This window comes from Eptesicus fuscus, chromosome 16 (genome assembly GCF_027574615.1).
Source record: "Eptesicus fuscus isolate TK198812 chromosome 16, DD_ASM_mEF_20220401, whole genome shotgun sequence".
In the NCBI taxonomy this organism is placed as follows: domain Eukaryota; kingdom Metazoa; phylum Chordata; class Mammalia; order Chiroptera; family Vespertilionidae; genus Eptesicus; species Eptesicus fuscus.
The window spans coordinates 973,071-991,673 of record NC_072488.1 but is presented as its reverse complement, the minus strand read 5'-3'; the positions used below and the strand labels follow the sequence as shown (position 1 = coordinate 991,673).

The 18,603-nt window shown below is 61.8% G+C and overlaps 1 protein-coding gene across 1 annotated transcript; it reads right to left on the bottom strand.

Moving 5' to 3' along the window:
• Nucleotides 1-14,417: 14,417 nt before the first annotated feature.
• Nucleotides 14,418-15,656, bottom strand: SOX11 (SRY-box transcription factor 11). The gene has a single exon (XM_054728331.1). The coding sequence runs from the start codon at nt 15,654-15,656 to the stop codon at nt 14,418-14,420; it is 1,239 nt and encodes a 412-aa protein (XP_054584306.1).
• Between the last annotated feature and the right edge of the window lie 2,947 nt (nt 15,657-18,603).

Sequence of the window (18,603 nt, the reverse complement as noted above, 5' to 3'; positions counted from 1 at the left end):
CCGCTGCCCATTGCCACGCTGCCCGCCGCCCCGCTGCCCACCGCCCTGTTGCGTGGCCGTGACCGTGGAACCCCGTGAGCGTGGCCGTGACCGTCCAGCCCCGCTGCCCACCGCCCTGCCCGCCGCCCCACTGCCCACCACCCCACTGCCCACCCCGCTGCCCACCGCCACGCTGCCCACCGCCACGCTGCCCACAGCTGCTGCGGAGTCCCTGTGCTCCTGCGTGGGTGCTGGCGGGGCCCTGGCGCCCACGGAGACGTGGAACCCTCCAGGGCTTCCCCCGGAGCCCGCCTGGCCTCTGCACCGAGCCATCTGGGGGTCCAGCCCCGAGTGGAAAAGATTGGCTCAGTCGATAGAGCATCGGCCTGTGGGTTCGATTCTGGTCAGGGCACGTGCCCGGGTTGGGGGCTCCATCCCCAGTGGGGGGCGTGCGGGAGGCAGCCGATCCGTGATTCCCTCTCATCACTGATGTTTCTCTCTCCCTCCCCCTTCCTCTCTGAGATCAATAAAAAATATATATTTTTTAAATGACAAAAGGCACGTGTGATCTAATCCTGTTAGGTCCTGTCGGGAGAGGGACGATCGTCCGCCACGGTAGCTCAGGGTGGAGGACACACGCCATCGCCACGCCTCATGCGTGTTCGCGCTCCACGTGCACCTCCATCTGCAACGGAGCGGAGCTGAGGAGGACGCACTGTTTATCGGATTTAAAGGCGCAGAACAAACTCGCGGACACCTTTCCGCTCAATCTCAAGACTGCGATGTCCTCCTCTCGCCGTGGCCGTGGCCGTGAGCGTGGCCGTGAGCGTGGAACCCCGAGCGAGGGCCGCGGGCTCGGGGTCGCCGCCTGCGTGGCTGCTCGCTGGGCCGCTTCCTCTCCATAACAAAAATACAGAAAAGGCCACTTCCAGCGCTTTAGTCTCTTTCAAAGCCAAAGGTGCAGGAATATGCTAATGCGCCCGCGCCGGGGGCGGCGGAAGTCGGCCGTGCCCAGCCTCCTGCCCGGCTTTCTTATGCAGGCGGCCGCGCCCCCGGAACCGGGAAACCGGACAAGGTCGGCAGGGCCGCGGGCCAGGGGGCCTGGGGGCCCATTCAAATGCCGCCACGTTCGCAAGTGCAGAATGCCGGCGCCCCAGGCGCCCGGCGGCAGCTCTGCCCGCGCCAGGCACAGGCCCTGGGGAGCCACCTTTCCCTCCTCCCGCGGGGTCCCCCCCCCCCCCCCCCCCCCCCCAGCCGCCTAGAGAGAAGCGGGACAGGGCTTGGTTACTGAAGGGCCGCCGGCCGTCAGGGGCCGACACCCACCGTCTCTGTGCTGAGACGTCGTCCCCACTTCCCCTGGCTCCCCGCGGGGCGCCCTGCCGGCCGGAGCTCTGCCGCTGGGAGGTCCGCCCCCACCCCTGGCTCTCTGCTTCCTTTCCTCGCTCTTTGTCACGTGGCCCACGTGGAACTTCTCTGGGGCTCATGGAGGAAACGCGATGAAAAATGAAAGGACAGCCCGGCGGCGTGGCTCCGCGGTTGAGCGTTGAGGAGGTCACGGGTTGTTTTTTTTTGTTTATTTTTTTACAGAGAGGAAGAGAGAGGGATAGAGAGTCAGAAACATCAATGAGAGAGAAACATCGATCAGCTGCCTCCTGCACACCCCCTACCGGGGATGTGCCCGCAACCAATGTACATGCCCTTGACCGGAATCGAACCCGGGACCCTTCAGTCTGCAGGCCGACGCTCTATCCACTGAGCCACACCGGTTTCGGTGGAGGTCAGGGTTTGATTCCCAGTTTCGGGCTCGATCCGCAGTGAGGGGGTGCAGGAGGCAGCCAGTCACTGACTCTGGCTCCCTCTCCCTCTCCCTTCCTCTCTGAAATCAATCACATATTTATTTATTTATTTAAAGAAAGGACTGGCCCTGGCCACGTGGCTCAGTGGCTTGAGCATTCCGTGCGCACAAGGACACAAGGTTTCGGGTTCGATTCCTGGTCAGGGCAGGAGGCCACGGGGGGCCTGGCAGCCTCTACTGCCCACGCTCACGCGTCACACGTCCCCCGGCGAAGGGCTGGCTCCTCGGTGGCTTTGAGGCGCTGCTCTCCCGTGAGCTGACGTGCTGTTGACTGAGAGCCCACGGAGCAATGAGGCTCCGGCCCGAGCGCCCCTGCAGGGACCGGCACGGCCTCCCCAGCTGGACTCCGCAGGCCGGTCCGCAGCCTCCCGGTCCTCGGCTCACTTTCCCCTCAGACACGGACACCCCCTTCCCACCCTCCAGGGAACGCTGAGGGCAGGGAGCTCAGGCACGGCTGGCCTGCGGCCGCAGGCGGGTGCGATCTCACAGACACCTTCAGGACGGCCTCATCGGCAGGCTCACCTCAGCCGACAGGGAAAGGGCCGAGTAGAGATGTGGTGTTAGGTTCGCAAAAAGCCCAGGAGGCGGCCATTGTCACCCTGGAGAACGCTGTGGGGTACACACGTGCTTGGGCATGTCTGCGTGTGCATCCTGACTCCATCCATCGATGCAACGATGGGTCCGCGTCCATCGATGTGGCGGTACCACGGCACCCACATCACTCTCCCTCCATCCCAGGGAGACGGGGACTCAGTGTCTCCGGAGCAGAGTTCATGAAAGGCATTGACGGCCTGGCCGGGTTGGTCCCGTGGACAGCGCGGCGGCCGTGGACCGAAGGGCCCCGGGTTTGATTCTGGTCGAGGGCACGGACCTCGGTTGCAGGCTCCTCCCCGGCCCTGGTAGGGGCACAGGCAGAAGGCAACTAATCCACGTGTGTCTCTCCCCGTCCCTTCACTCTCTCTAAAAGAACAATAGAAAGATATCCTCGCGTGAAGATTAACAAAAACTTTAAAATAACAAAAAAATAAACACGAGAGGAGCGTGACAAAGACACACGCTGCTCCCGGCTGTGCGGTCATGCCTGCCTCTGCAGGGAGCTGTGCGGAGGCCACGAGGACCGCCGCCTGGGGTGCCCCTGCTCCACACCACCCTGGGCCCAGCACCAGGGGAGGGCCGCGGGCCACGGGCCACGGGGGACGGTGCAGGGGAGGGGGGAGCCCCAGCGCCCGGCAGTCCCCCGGTTTATCCGTGGCAGAAGGCAGCCGCCTTCCCCTTCCACGCGGCCCACGGCAGGGATGGCCTGGAAGGCGGACCCACGAGGGGCCCTGCACCCGGGGAGCCCCCAGCCAGCCTCAGGGCCGCCCACCGTGCGCCCACCGACAGCCCGACCCGGCTCCGGTGGGTCCGGAGGAAGCCTGCCCTTCTTGCATTTTTTTAACAAAACCCTGAACGAAATAAACATCTGTTTGGCTAACGTGACCCTGCTTGTCTAAGAGGAAGCTTCTGCCGCTCAGCAAAACAGAGGCTCGGAGAGAAGCTGTCTGATTGTAGCAAACAAGGAAGATGCTGCTGTTTGATGGAAGTGGCCCGTGTGACTGTATGTTAGTATCACGTCCTCGGGTTTAGCACGCCTCTTCTCCGCGTGAGACAGGAAGGACCTCAGTGGCGTATCAATCACGATGCCTTTCAGGAAACCTCCGCAGCCCTGGACCTTCCCTCCGAGTCCCACCGCCTGGAGCCCTGTGGCTGTGCAGGGCCATGTGACTGGTTTCAGCCAATGGCTTGCCTGGGATGTCTGCCATGGTAACCAGGGATGCTGCAGGGAGGCCTGAGCCCAGGGGTGGGGGTGGGATACAGGCCCCGGGTGATGTGGTGCACGGGGGATTCAAGGAAGAATTAATGATTGATGATTGATTGATTGATTGATTGATGCCAAGGACATGGAAACTAGTCAACACGTGGTGTTAGCTTGCTTGGGCCCCGGGAACACAGAACCACAACAGAGATGAATTCGTTGTGGCCGCGTGGTTCCTCCTGAGGGCGTGAGGGAGGCTGACAGACAGACGTACCTCCCTGGTGCTGAGCGGTTTGCCGGCAATCTTCGGGGTTCCTTGGCTTATAGACACGCCCCCCAACCTCTGTCCCATCTCCAACGGCGTTCTCCCTGTGGCGTGTCCGTGTCCACAGGCCCCCATTTTATAAGGAACCGGTCCTATGGGGCCAGGGTCCACCCTACCCCAGCGGGACCCCGTCTTTATTAACCACTCGGCCAAGACTCTATTTCCCAACAAGGTCTCGCTCTGAGGTCATCAGGGGCGATTTCAAGCTCCCTGTCTCTCTCTGTTTCCAAAGGAGGGCCTGCAGCTTTCCGGAAGATTCTATACTTCAATGTGTCTGTTTTCTACTTAACGAGGGTCTGGGTTTCCTCTGTTGCACCGGAGAGCCCTGGCCGCTGGGGTGTCGCCACAGGACGGACGGTGCACAGGGTCCAGAGCCACGTGGTCTGAGAGCACATGAGCTTATGGCTCAGAAACTCCCCCCGGCCCGCCCCGCCCCCCAGGGCGACAGCTTTCCATTTAGGGAGCTCCGAGCCCATTAGCGGACTCCACTAATAGGTCAGGAAAAGTAATAGCCAGTAAATATTTTATTAGCATTTTTTGAACGTTGCTAATGGAAAAACCAACTATTTCAAAAGTAGCCGGAGTCACATTCAACGGCAGCCCCTGCTCAGTGCTCACCGTCTGCTGTTTCTACGGCTTTTTGCGGAATAATTAGAGAACGCCCAATAGAATTATGGGGGCAACTGTGACTGTTGTTATTTTTCGGTTGTAAATCGCCCTGTATTCTTTCTTTGTATTTATCTCCATTATGTATTCAACACTGACTTTCTATCTCCATCAGAGTCAATTTATGGCTATGTTAACCTGTTAATGTTTTTCCATCTGGGAAATGAATGATTTTTACATGTTTTGTTTTTAAAATATTAACTACAAAAATGCATTAAATATAATGAGTCATTACATGGTATCTGCCATCCTGAAGATTATTAGTCCTTTACAAACAGAAATAACCAACAACAACAAAAAGAAAGAGACCCCAAAGCTAGCAGAACCATCATCCATTATCAAAATGGAGCCACAATCAAGTTTCAATGACCAGAAAAAGAAAACAAAAAAAGAAACCCAAATATTTTTCTTGGTAATTAATATGATTTTCTGTCTTTCAAGGCAATGTGTTTTACATAGTTTGGAGTTTTCAAGAATGGAATTAGTTGGAACCAGGAGTAAAGTCATTTAAGGTTTGGAAACAGGAATGGGGTACTAGCCAGGGCTCTCCAGAGAAATGGCACCAATCAGCTATATAGATGGATAAATGGGTGGATGGGTGGATGGATAGATAGATGGATGGATGGATGGATGGATGGATGGATGGGGATGGATGGATGGATGGATAGATAGATGATAGATTAGATAGATAGATTAGATAGATAGATAGATAGATAGATTGACAGATAGATATAGACAGTGATGTAATATGGGGATTGGCTCCTGATAGATAGATATATAGATAGATAGATAGATAGATAGATTGACAGATAGATATAGACAGTGATGTAATATGGGGATTGGCTCCTGATAGATAGATATATAGATAGATTGATAGACAGATTGATAGCTATAGATAGACAGTGATGTAATGTGGGGATTGGCTCCTGATAGATATATAGATAGATTGATAGACAGATTGATAGCTATAGATAGACAGTGATGTAATGTGGGGATTGGCTCCTGCAGTCACAGGGTTGAGAACGCCAGGATGTGCCACCTGGAGAAGCAGGGAGGCTGGTGGCTCATTCCTTCTGAGTCTGAGGCCTGAGAACCGAGAATGGGGCGCTCCGACGCCCCCGGGCGGGAGGGGAGGGCGTCCTGGCTCACCAAGTCGGGGGGGGGGGGGGCACAGCCACGGTCCGGCGCCTGCTTCTTCTCGGGGCCTCCGAGTTCTGGTGCGGACGGGCCTTGCTCAGGCTCTGGTCTGCCCGGGGCTTCCTGCCGTCTGCAGGGAGCCAGGCCCCCGGACGCCGGGATCGCCGCACGCCAGGCACACGTCACAGCCCGCCACCCGTCCTCGGCTGCCGGGGGTCTGTCTGGGTGAGGAGTGTGATTCCGGGGTGCGGCCCCACCGCACGCTCCCCACACGTAACGAGAAGCAGGGTCTGCTGGGAACCTCGACACAGAGACGCAAACCCAACCACACCGTCCGGGCCAGAGCCCGGCCGAGGGCTCGCCGGCCGCCCCAGTGGTGAGGCACCGCCGCCTTCCTGTCCCCCACGCCGAGGGCGCCAACGCGCACCGGTGTCTCTGCTCTGCGGCTCCTCTCCCAGCTCCGGCCTCCGTCCGGCTCTCCCTCCGATGGCCGCCCCGATGCAGCCCCAGCTCAGGGACCTCCCGCGTCGCCCTCCAGAGGGTGAGCGAGCCCTGCTCCTTGGCCCGAGCCACACCCTCTGCCTCTCTCTACCCGTGGACGGGGTGTGTGTGTGTGTGTGTGTGTTCTAGGAGAACTCCCATGGGAGCCACTTCCCCGCCCCAATGCTGTGGGGGGGGAAGAGGGGGGACCAAAACCACCCAGCGGAGGGGGGGTGTTGCGGAGAACATGAGCTCGGCGTGCCCGCCACGGAGCGCTTCCGGGGAAAGGTGGGATCAGAGCCTCGGAGAGTCCACGGGCGGCTTCTGGTCCGAGTTCACGGAGAAGCGAGGACAGTGCCACAGACCACGTCCACGGGAGCGGGACTGCGCCGTCCAGCCCCAGCACGGCGTGGACTGGGGGAGGGACCTGGGCGAGGCACTGAGTCTGGGAAATGGGGACAGGAAGGACCCGGCTCTCCGATGGCCGGGAGGCTGGGCGAGGCACTGAGTCTGGGAAATGGGGACAGGAAGGACCCGGCTCTCCGATGGCCGGGAGGCTGGGCGAGGCACTGAGTCTGGGAAATGGGGACAGGAAGGACCCGGCTCTCCGATGGCCGGGAGGCTGGGTGCGGGGCCAGAGCCCCTGGAATGGTGCCCCCCCCCCTGATTAGCACTTTGTTCCCGACCGGCTCCTTCCCACAGCAGCTTCCCGCCTGCTCGGGGCCCCGAAGAAATGAAGGGAAGAAGCGAAGGGAAGGAAGGGGACCCCAAGAGGCAGGGAGCCACATGGGCCAGGGGCAAAACACCCGGCCCCCAGGCCGTGTCACACCGAGGACCGCCCGGAGAGCGAGGAGAAGCAAACGGAGTTTGGGGAACGGCGTGGGGCCGGGTCACGGAGGCCTGAATTTCCGTCCCGAGCCTGGCCTTTCCGACGGCCACCATCAGGGGTTCCTCAGGTCGTGGCACGTCCAAACAGAAGGGAGATGCGTCCACAGCACCGACTCCCGGCGGGAGGCGGAGCCCGGTTTTAGGGTCAGAGCCCTCTCCCACTCGTGTCTATCCCAGCAGACCCTGCTTTCGCCTCCTGCGATGGGTCATTGTCCGTGTCCCCCTGGCCGGGCCACGTGTTCTGACGTTTGGTCGAACCCCATCCTGGACATCTCGGGCAGCGTGTTTCTGAATGAACCTGACGGTGGAACGGGCGGACGACTTGGAGTAAAGCAGATTGCCCTCCACAACGAGGGTGGGCCTGGCCCCATCAGGTGAAGACTTTAAGGAACCGCCAAGACCAGCCTCCCCGGCCGGAGCGGGTCCCGCCGGCCGGCCGTCCTCAGGCTTCACGGGCAGCGGCGGCCCTTCCGGAGCCGTCAGCCCTGACGCCGCTCAGCCCAGCCCGCGTCTCCAGCCGCCGGATCTGTTCCCCGGGGCACGGTGAACAGGGACGTGACCGGGGACCTGGGCGGTGACCTGGGCGGTGACGTGCTCGGAAACCGGTTACAACACGACACAGGCATTTCTACAAAACCAAATTTAATATACAACACACACGCACCATGTAAACACGTTTTAAAAAATCTGGTAATTCCAAGGACCACTTACAGGCTTCCGTAAAGTCATTTCATAGCAAGAATCTCAATACAGAATGATTTCTATGTCAAAATACATTTACACTGTAAATCGTTCATCGAAAAGAACAAAACAAAACGAAACACAGAAGACACAGAGAAATGGAGTTTGCTGGCATTGAATTCAACAGCAGCGACGGCCCTGACAGGTCTCCTTCATTTCCTCTGGCCAACATGTCCACCTACCCTTTCACACTCAGTCCAGGCTCCACGCACTCCACTGGCCGGTTACAAACCTCAAGACGCCACGTCCCTGCCCTCCCCGCCCGCCCGGCGCCTCCCTGTGGGACCCACCCGCTCCGCCTGACACCCGGTCCCTCCCGAGCCCGTCCATGTCCGCGCGGGGACACCCTGTCAGGAGCTGAACAGTAGTTATCAGATGCGAACCTGGAGAACAGTCACGCAAGCACCGGATCGGCCGCACGCTCCGGTTCAGTCTTTCGGACGAAGGTATTCCTCCCTCGGCGGGACGCGCTTGCAGGAGACGTGGGGGTAGAGGGTTCGACCCTGAGCAATAACACTGCAGACCGAGCTGGCCGAGGGGCTGGTGCCCCCGACGCCGGGCACAAGCACTGATGTTCTCTATGTGATCGGGTTTGTACAAAAAAATACATCGTTTTCAATAAATAATGCTTAACTTTACAACTTTGATACAGCAATGTCATACACTGTGTCCACACACTACCTCTGCATGCTAGACAGCCCACGAGACACGAAACTTGGCCATGCATTTCCTAGCGACATCCCACTCCGTCCAGCACGCGGCCCGGGCGCACCCCATCTTGCAGCCTGGGGCGCGTGCTGGCATGCAAACCCTACATAGGTCCCCCCCACCCCCCAAACCACTCAGACTTCTCACCGAAACCGTTCCAGCCTCTCTCCTCCCAAACCCGGAGTGGCTGTGAGAGCGAGTTTCATGCGGCCCCGGAAACGGACGCGCCGAAACCCGCGGGCCCTGCCCCGGCGGCCCTCACGCAGCCCTGGGGGATGCCGTGACCGCGGGGGTCCCCCCCACCGGAAGGGTGGGCCTCCCCCCTTAAAACAGTCCATTCGAAAAACGGTGTCATGGAAAAACGCATGACTCTCTAACCCACAACGTATGTACAGAGTCCGAGGCGACCACACAGGAGACAGGTGGGAACGGGGAGCGCGCCCCGCGGAGCAGAAGCAGGAGCTGGAGAGCACGGGGCAGAGGCCCCCCCGTCCCCCCCCCCCCCCCCGTCAGGCTCTATTTGATCAAAATTCTTTGGGGCACAGGACGGTGCCCCGTGCTGTTTTTGTGAAGAGCATTCAGTGGCTCTAACAGAACAGAAACATCAAGGACCCCAGAGGGGTTTTTTCCACACATTTCCCAACGTTTTGTTGTATTGCTTCCTTTTGTCGTTTTCACAGCCGAGAAGCCGCCTGCAGGAAAGAAGTTTGATCAAACGGAAGAGGGGAGCCGCCCGGCTGTCCCGACGTGAACCCACAGCCCAGCTCCTCGTATTGCTTTTAGGGATCGTCTCCCAGAAGAAGGGACCTGGCGCAGCCCCAGGCCACGGGCGGTCCCCGGGCCACTGAAAACAGGCCTAGCCGTGAGCTGGCAGAGGTATCGAGTCTTGGAGGAGTATCTCTACCCAATAAATTATTACTTTTATACACGGAACATTATGAACGTATGATTCCCTTTGTAAGCCATTTTTATAGTTTCTGCACGTTTGTGCTTCTTTTGAGTATAAAAATAGGTCTCCTTTAAAATTCTGTTTAAGCTCACTAAAAAACTACTTGTTTGTGAAATTCTCTTATAAACTCACTGCATCCACATGGAATAGGTACAACGCATTAGGCAGCTAATTGACATAGGTAGTGTCTAAAAAAAATTACGCGGGGGGTGGGGGGGAGGGGAGAATGAAGCGATGGCAGGAGTCCAGAACAAAGCAGAGCCATGGACGAGGAGGACGGATTTAACGATGCTGCTTCCGCGTGACTGTGATCGGGAACCTGGGCTCCATGGACGGAGGCAAGGGGACGGGGAGCTGCTGTGGACGAGAGAATGTGCCAGGTCACCAGACACAAAGGGGACGTGAGAACCGGCCGGCCGACGGCGAGGACGACGGCGAGAAAGAACCCGTCGTCGCCAGAAGCCAGACCTCTGAGAAGCCCGTGGGCGCCGCGGGCCATGGCGACGGTTGCTCGGGGAACGGGGATGCGTAAGGCTGGGTCTCGGCTTCTGCACAGAGGGCGCCGGCAACAGACGTTCCGGATGGACGTGTTACAAAACGTGGCCCTTAGAGCAACTGAGAAATATCCTGAAAAGAGCTTCCCTGAAACTGCGGTGAGGAAAGTGTCTCACCGACGGGTGGACCCGACCACGCGGTGAGCTGTCTCCGCTGTCCTCCCACCGCAAGAAAAAAGCAGAAACATGTCCGTCGCGGAAATCCGCGAAAAGCAGGGAACTGCACCACAAAAGCGTAGAAAGAGTCTATAAACGGGAGAGTCCGAGAAAAGGCGCTCTCCAGAATGTCCACAAAGACACGTATGCCCGTCAGAAGGAGAAGTAAGAATACACACATCCTGAATCATACCCGAGAATACAAAAGTTCAGCTCGCTGGAATATGGTTATAGGGAAGGACGGCTCCAACACAGAGCCACGCATCGGCCTCCTTTCTGATTCCTGGGGCCCGTCACGCGTGAGACCAGCACCTGTACATTCCTCGTGCGGGGGCCCCCCGCAGGCGCTCCTGGGCTCAGCTCCCCGAGGAGAGAAACAAGCCCCCCCCGCCTTTGGAGTCCTGACTTTGTAAAGGGAGAAACCAGCCAAACAGAACCCCCGAGTCCTCTGGCCGCTGCTCGCATATTTAATCCTTCCCCTCCATTAACATCAGAAAGAAGCATCCCTGCCCAGAAGGCTGGCGATTTCCTCGCTCAAGACGGGGATGGGCCCGGCGGTCGGCCTTCCTAGCACACACGCGGCTGCAAAGCGGTTGACACACGCGGCCCGTTTAGCATTGCTGTTTGCCTCTTCAATAAGAGGGGTGCCTGTCGGAGTGCGAGAACTGGGAGCGGCTCCCCGAGTTTAGAGAAGGAGGAAGAGAACGCGATTCCAGTTCCTCTGGATGGAAATGGGGGCCACACGGCATCCTCAGGGGCCATGAGCGCGTTCCAAACAGCAGGGCATCCCTAGGCCGGGCGGCTGCCCCACGCCACCCCACGCCAGTCCCCATGTTGAGAGTTCGATGCCTGGTAAAGAAGAAGATTCCAGAAGAGGCTGAGAGAAATGCCGGGACCGTTTACTGAAGACGGTCCGGTGGCAAGAACACCTGGAATATTCCACCGTCTCTGACATAAAAGGGCCTGCAGCCCCTGGGCTCCCACATCCCCCACCCTCACCTGTTTCACTATCAAGAATTCGGCTTCATGGCTTAAAAAAAAAAAAAAAAAGTCAAAACGGTTTCCCTTCTGAGGCCAGGTGATGACGTGATGCTCATTTACATAAAGTGTCCCCTCTCCCCGCGTCCATCTGCCCAGCGGCAGCCCGGGTGGGGGCGGGGCGGAGGCTCGCCGGGAGCCCGAGGGGGCGGGGCGGGTGGAAGCGGGGAGAGGGGCCCGGAGGCCGGGACCTGGGGGTGGGGGGGGGGAGGGGGCGGAGGGTGCCAGGGCCCAGCCTTTCCTGCTGCTGGAGGGCGCCCCTGGGGGCTCGCCCAGCCCAGTGGCCGCGGAGGGCGGGCCTCGGTAAAAAAGAGCCGCGCGATTCGCACCAGCGGCCACCAGCCCCGGAACCCTCCCTGGGCTTCCCGCAGCCCCCGGGCGCGACCCCAGGAGGGGCGGGCGGCACGGGGCGGGCTCAGGCCGCGCTGGGAACTTGCGGGGCGGAAGGGGGTGTGTGTGTGTGTGGGGGGGGTGTGCCCAGGCACAGGGTCCCCAGCGACAAGGAGCCCGAGCCCCAAGGAGGCAGCGGAAGGAAGGGAACCACCAAGGACACACCTTCCCGAGGCCTCTCCGGGGACCCGCGAGCCTGCGCGCAGGGCGCACCGGGCGCGCGGCGGCCTCCTCCCGGGCTCTGCTTCCCTCCTCCCGCCCCGCAGCCCGGGGATTCCCCGCCACACCCCGCAGGCCTTCCTCAGGGCGCCTGCGTGGATGTCCCCGCGCGCCCCCGGGGTCGGAGGCGGGGTGCGCCGAGGTGCACGCGGCGGCCGGGCGTGGAGAGCCCCGGCGGGGAGGGCTCGGTCCCTGGGATACCCGGCCGCTTCTCACCCTCGGGGCCGCGGGTCCAGGCGGCACACAGGCCGCGCCCTCCTCCTTCCCCGGCCCCCACCGCCCACCGCCCACCGCCCGTCGCGGGACGAGCTTTCCCGCCCGGAGGGGCCGGGAGGCACTCCGACAGCCGGTCCCCGGCCGCTGACATCACTCGAGGTCCAGACCTGGCCGCGCCCCGCCCGCATCACCCACTGCGCACAAGCGGAGATGCAGCATCCAAAAAAAATAACAGAAATCCCAACGGATTACGCCTGCCCCTACCTCCAACGGGGAGCGGCGGGTCCCAGGCCCCACACCCCCCCCGCTCGCCGCCCGTGGGAGCCTGTCATCGCGACCCGCAGCCCCGAGAAGAGAGCGCACCCCCGGCGCGGCTGCTCGCGGGCCCCCGGGTCGTCCCTCCCCCCGTCCGCCCGCCCGCCCGCCCGCCAGGAGGCCGGGGAGAGGCGGGAGGAGGAGGTGAGAAAGGAAGTGGGGGGTGGGGCGGGGAGGAAGGCCTAGGAGAGAACCCTCCTCCCCTTTTCAGTAACCGGCCCTGGAAGGAGGAGGGGAACCAGGGGGCCCGCCGCCGGCCGGGCGCTCTCCAGCCTGAAGGCCCAGGTCCCCGCGCCACTCCCACGCGCGCGCACCAGAGCCGGGTCCCCGAAGGCGCCGGGGCTGCGGGGCCGCCAGGTGGACCGCCACAGAGACTGCTGGCGAGGCGACTTCCTATCAGTTCCAGCTGATTTATTATCATTGTGGTCAAGATACAGACTTCCAGCACAAAAAACAACAAAAACAGGCAATCGGGTCAGCGGTGCGTTGAGTCTGCTTTTGCCACCATTTGCTACAAACTAGGCAGATGGTCTGTACTTTATTTAGATCATATTGCACAAAATGAGAAACCTTTTCCACTACGTGCCTGCTTTCTTTTGCTAAAAATCGAGAATCCAGTTTTAAACCTTCCATCTGGGGCCCCCAAACCACATGCCACAGCGTCTGCGATACATACAGTCCCACTATATACAGAACATACAGGCTTTCAACTAGGGTAACAGCTCTGAGGTCTAGATCACCATTTTCAATAAATCTTTACCTACAAATATCGAACAAATCTCTACTATAGCTGTACAAAAAGAGTTTGCTTTTTTTTTCTCTCCTTTAAACCACAAGGCCTTTAGATGCAAGGATTATTTTAAAATGTTAATCCTTTTTAAAACCAGGACATAACGTACCAACAAACTTGCATGCTAAACAACAGAGGAAAAATAAAAAATAAAAAAGAAATTGAAAGGGAAGAAGTGCCTGAAAGTCTTACTGGAAAAACACAGCAAGAATGCTCCCTTTTCACTGTACAAAAATACGCCTGAAAATATATTAATTTTTAAAAAAGACTGAGGTCTGTTATGTATCAAAAATGCTTCAATACCTTTTGTACTGAGGTCTAGGCTGTCTGGTATTCAGTCAAGGAGGTATAAGGGAACAGTTACAAAAAAAAAAAAAAGTTGGCAAGTAGAAATCACATTTGTAAAACCATAAACAATTGGATCTGAAAAGTAAGCTCTGATCCTGGTCAGTTCACAGTTTTCGTGAGCGTGTGTACAGTCTGCATGTTTTCAAGCTCCCTGCAGTTTTGTTAAGAATCGGATGCATAGAAGACATCAGCTTTCTCCCTCCAAAATAAAATAAAATAAAATAAAAAGTTGCAATGGTCCCTTTTTTGTTTTATTTTGTGTTTGTTTTCTTAAAAAAAAAAAGAAAACACGAAAAAACAAACCACCAGTTCTCTAAGATCTCTTAAGAAAAAAAAAAAAAATTCTCCAACCCACCCCCTGGCGAGCCGTGGTGCTGCCCGCGGGTCCGCGGCGGAGCCCGGACTTCGAACAGCGCCGGCCCCGGACCGCGCCTTCCGCAGCGGCCTCCGCGCCCCGCCCGCCCCGCCCCGCCGCCTTTGTTGCAATCACGGATTTCAGGAAAAAGAAACAGCCGTTCCAAAAACACATTCGGGGGGGCGGGTTAAAAAAAAATAAAATAAAACCACAGCTCCAGACGAGGGATGCCACTACCTTGAGACACGACAAAGGCCGGGAGGGGGAGGGGAGCAGAAAAAGGGACCGGGAAAAACCTGGAAAAAAAAACTGCTCATTTCACTGAAGCTCCACCAACATGTCACCATCCTCTCCCACTCCTTTGTGTCACGGCATCAGGTCCACGTGAGCATCCTCTTCTCTCCCCTCCGCCCGCCGCCCCCGCCGCGCCCCCCTCCTCCCCCTCGGCACCCCCGCGCGGAGCCTTCCTCCCGGGGACCCCGGGGACCCCGGCCGGGCGCCCGCGGAGCGCGCTCAGTACGTGAACACCAGGTCGGAGAAGTTGGCCTCCAGCCAGTCCCCCGCGATCATCTCGCTCAGCTCGGGGGTGCAGTAGTCCGGGAACTCGAAGTGGGAGCCCAGGCTGCCCTCGCTGAACGAATCCAGGTCCTTGTCCACCAGGGACAGGGCCAGGTTCCCGGCCGCGCCGCCCAGCTGCTCGCCGGCGCCGTGCGCGCCCGGCGAGAAATTCAGGCTCAGGTCGAACATCAGGTCGTCGGCGTCGTCGCCGCCGCCGCCGCCGCCGGACGAGGACGAGGACGAGGAGGTGGAGACGGAGCGCGAGGACGCGGGCGGCGCGGGCGGCGGCGGGTGCTGCCGGGTGATGTTCTTGAAGCTGTAGTAGAGGCGGCTGCCGGCCCCCGGGCCCGCGGGCGCGCCGGCCCGCACCTCGTCGTAGAGGCTGGCGCCCTCGGGGGACTCGGCCGCGCTGCTCAGCGTGGGGCTGGCGGGCACTTTGGCGACGCTGTAGCGTCTCAGCAGCGGCGGCGGCGGCGGGGGCGCCGGCTGGCCCGGGGGCTGCAGCAGCGGCGGCGGGGGCGGCGGCTCGTCCTCGTCCTCGTCCGGCTCCGGCTGGATCCGCAGCGGCAGCTCGTCGCCGTCCTCGTCCTCGTCGTCCTCGTCGTCCAGGAACACGCCCTTGGCCGCCTTGGCCGCGCCGCCCGCGCCCGGGTCCCCGCACGGCGCCGCCTTGCCCGCCGCGCCCGCCTTGGCGCCGGGGCCCGCGGGCGCCCTGGGCTTGCCGCCCTTCTTGCCGGCGGAGCCCTTGGCGGCCTTGGCGCCGCCCGCCGCGCTCTTCTCGGGGCTGTGGCCGGCGCCCGGCTTGGCCGCGGGGTCCATCTTGGGCTTTTTCCGCGGCCGGTACTTGTAGTCGGGGTAGTCGGCCATGTGCTTGAGGCGCAGCCGCTCGGCCTCGCGGATGAACGGGACCTTCTCGCTGTCCTTCAGCATCTTCCAGCGCTTGCCCAGGCGCTTGGAGATCTCGGCGTTGTGCATGTCCGGGGACTGCTCCATGATCTTGCGCCGCTCGATCTTGGACCACACCATGAACGCGTTCATCGGCCGCTTGATGTGGCCCGACGCCGTCTTGCACCAGTCCGGGTCGCTCTCGTCCAGGGCCACCGGGCTGCACGCCATGAATTCGCCCTCCTCCGTGTCCAGCGCCTCCCGGGGCAGGTTGCTCTCCGCCTCCAGGCTCTCCGCCTGCTGCACCATGATCCGCCGCGGGGCTGGGGGCGCCGGCCCGGGCCGCTCGGTCTCGGTCTCGGTCTCGTGCGGAGGTCCCCCTCCCCTTCTCGCCCCTCCACCTTCCCGGGCAACTTGCAAAGTCCTGGGCGCCCCGCGGCCGCCACTCCCCCCCGCCCCCCTGCCCCCCCTTCCAGGCTGCACACAGCGGCCGCGGCGGCAACGGCCGCCCACTCGCGGGGGGCTGCGGCCTCGACAGAAGCGGCGGTGGCGGCGGCGGCGGCAGCCCGGGACCCTCTCTCCTGCTGGCAGCTCCCGCCGCAAGCGCCGGACCCGAGCAGTCCCAGGCGCGCGCGCTCCTCCTGCAAAAAGTTGAGGACTCTCTCCCAACTAGTTATCAGGGTGTCATATGGGTGACGTCACTCTCCGGCCGGCCAATGGCTGCGGCCGGCCCCGCCCCCTCCCTTTATTAACGGCGCGGCCCCGCCCCCGCCCCCCGCCCGGGGGCTGCTTGGCAAAGATGGAGGGTGGGGGCCGGAGGCCTGTCTAGAAAGATGTTATTTTTAAAAAATCCGCGTGTGCGCACCGAGGCGCCTCTCCCCGGGATGCTGGGGGCACGAACCACACTGCGGCGAGCGGTCGCGCCCGGGGCGGACGGGCAGGTCCCCGTGCCCGCGCGAACCGAGGCCCGGGGCCCGGGAGAGAGCCGCAGCCTTTGTGCGGCTCCCGAGGCCCACGCTGGGAGCCGGCGGAGCGCGCCCCTCGCCCCGTGCACACGCGCGGGCACGCGCACAGGCTGAGATGGCGGCTCGGCCCGGCGCGCCCCCGGGGTGGGCGCAGCTGCTCCTCGTGCGCCCCAGGCCGAGCCCCCGGGCGCCCGCCGCGCCCCGGCCGACGGAAGGTGGCGCTTTAACACAGCACCTCCTGGGCACGTGGGCTCTCTCCTCCGCTTCCCTTTCTCCCTTGTTCTGAAGCCCAGCACCCCGTTCACCGCCCGAGAGGGTTAGAGGCTCCCTCCCCCGGTTGCATTTTTTTTCCCAGTTTTGTCCTTTTTCTCCATCTGGGTCCCCTCCTCGTGGGGGCTGGAGACCCCGCGGTGCGGGCTTGGCTGCCCCTGGCTCTGCGCGCTCGCCCCGCGCGGAGGAGGCCGGAGTAACGGTCAGTGGGGCTGGGCTGGGGCCGGTCCCCGCGTTCCATCTGGCCACTCCCCGAGGCTGGTTCCCAGCCGGGCGCTGCGGCCTGCCAGCCTCGCACACCCCACGCCCCGGCGTCACTCGTCCCTCCCTCCCTCCCGCTCCCCCTCTCCGGGTCCCCTCCCCCAGCTCCCTCTCCTTCCCGGGCTTCCTCTTCCTTGAGGTCCCCCCCCCCCCTCCTCCTCCTCCTCCTCCACGGCCGCCGCAGAGCAGCCTCCTCCAGGAGCCCAGCGCCCAGCTGGCTCGCCTTCCCGGTCGCTCGCTGTTTCAGCCGAACAACACGGATCACAGGGAACCCCAGGGGCACCCCGAGTTTCGGGGGGGAGCAGGTCCTCGGCCCGGGAAAAGGAGGATTGTGTGGAGCAGCCCTGAGCCCCGCGAGCCGCCTCTTTGTGTCTTTCCCGAGTCCCCGCCGCCAGCGATTCCGGAGGCAACGAAGAGAACAGCGCCGCTTCCCACTCGCTGTCTGGCGTCCCCCGTCTCCACGGCCCCGCGCGGCGCTGGCAGCCGGCACCGCTCCGCAGACAGGCTCGGCTTTTCCCGCAGCCCCGTCCGCTGCTGCGGCTGATCAAGCTCCCCAACCCGCCCCCTCCCCCCCCCCCACCGCCCCCCGCAAATGCAGGAGGACGGCGCTCCCCGAGGGGCATCTCGTCCCAGGGCCCGAGTCACCACGGCTCCGGGCGTGCTCGCCGCATTATTTGAAAAGGAATTTACCGCCATCCCTGTCCCCGCCCCCACCTCCGTCCCAAAGAAAAGCGCTGCAGCCAATCCTCGTCCTCTCCGGGCAGACGCGCCGCGGTTTCTCTTTTCGGAGCCGGGAGAGTCCGCAGCCCGGGGACCGGGCGGCCAGCCGGCCGAGGGGCGCAGCGCCCCGGGCAGGGCGTGGAAACCGCCTTCCCTCCTGCGAGGCGGGCACTGCGCCGCGGCTGCCCGTGCGCTCCCCTCCCTCCCGCCCAGCGCTGGGGACCCCATGGGGGTGGGGCGGCGAGGAGAGGGAATGGACAGCCCCCTCCCCCCAGCACCGGAGGGGACGGGCCCGGTGGCTCTCCCGCTGGAAATGAGTTAGCGCGTTGCATTATTTTCACCCAGCTGTGCCCGCACCTAGCATCCTAGGCTGGGGGGGGGGGGGGGGATTGCATTTGGAAATCATTGGCCAGCGTGACACACAGTGTATTTGCCTCCTTCCCTCTCCAGCGAGGACCATGCTGAGCGTGAGAGCGGGGGTGCGGGGGTGTGGGAGGACTGGAAACACCTTGGGGTCATGCTCCTTGCAGACAGTTTTAGCTACAATGTGCTCTTTCCAGTAAGAGAGCTGGGGCGCGTGCTTGAGAGGATGGGGGCGGGGGCAGAGGCTGGAGGTGGGAGGCAGGAGGGGGCCTCCCCGCAGACCGCGGACATTCGCCTGGTGGCTGCTGGGTAGCGCGGCTCCCATCCCGCCCCCACCCACACGCCACCTTCCCTGTGGCCAAGTGCGCGAGGACCGGAGTGAGGCCAGGAAGACACGAAGCCACTCCTCCGGCTGCCGTTCTGCTTCCCCGGGGAAAATGGAAATAAGTGTCGTTTCCGGCGAACGGGAAGGTGCCGGCGACCCGCGTGCTTCTGGCGGGGACCGAGCAGCGCGCCCAGCGGAGAGGCGCTCCCGGAGCCGGGAGCCCCCCCCCCCCCCCAAAGGCGTGAGGCTCCCAAACAACGCGGCCTCCTCGCCGGATGCGCCTCTGCAAACCTCACGTGGAGAAACGGACTCACTGAAGGCCTAGCGGCATCAGGCCTCTCCATCATCGCTT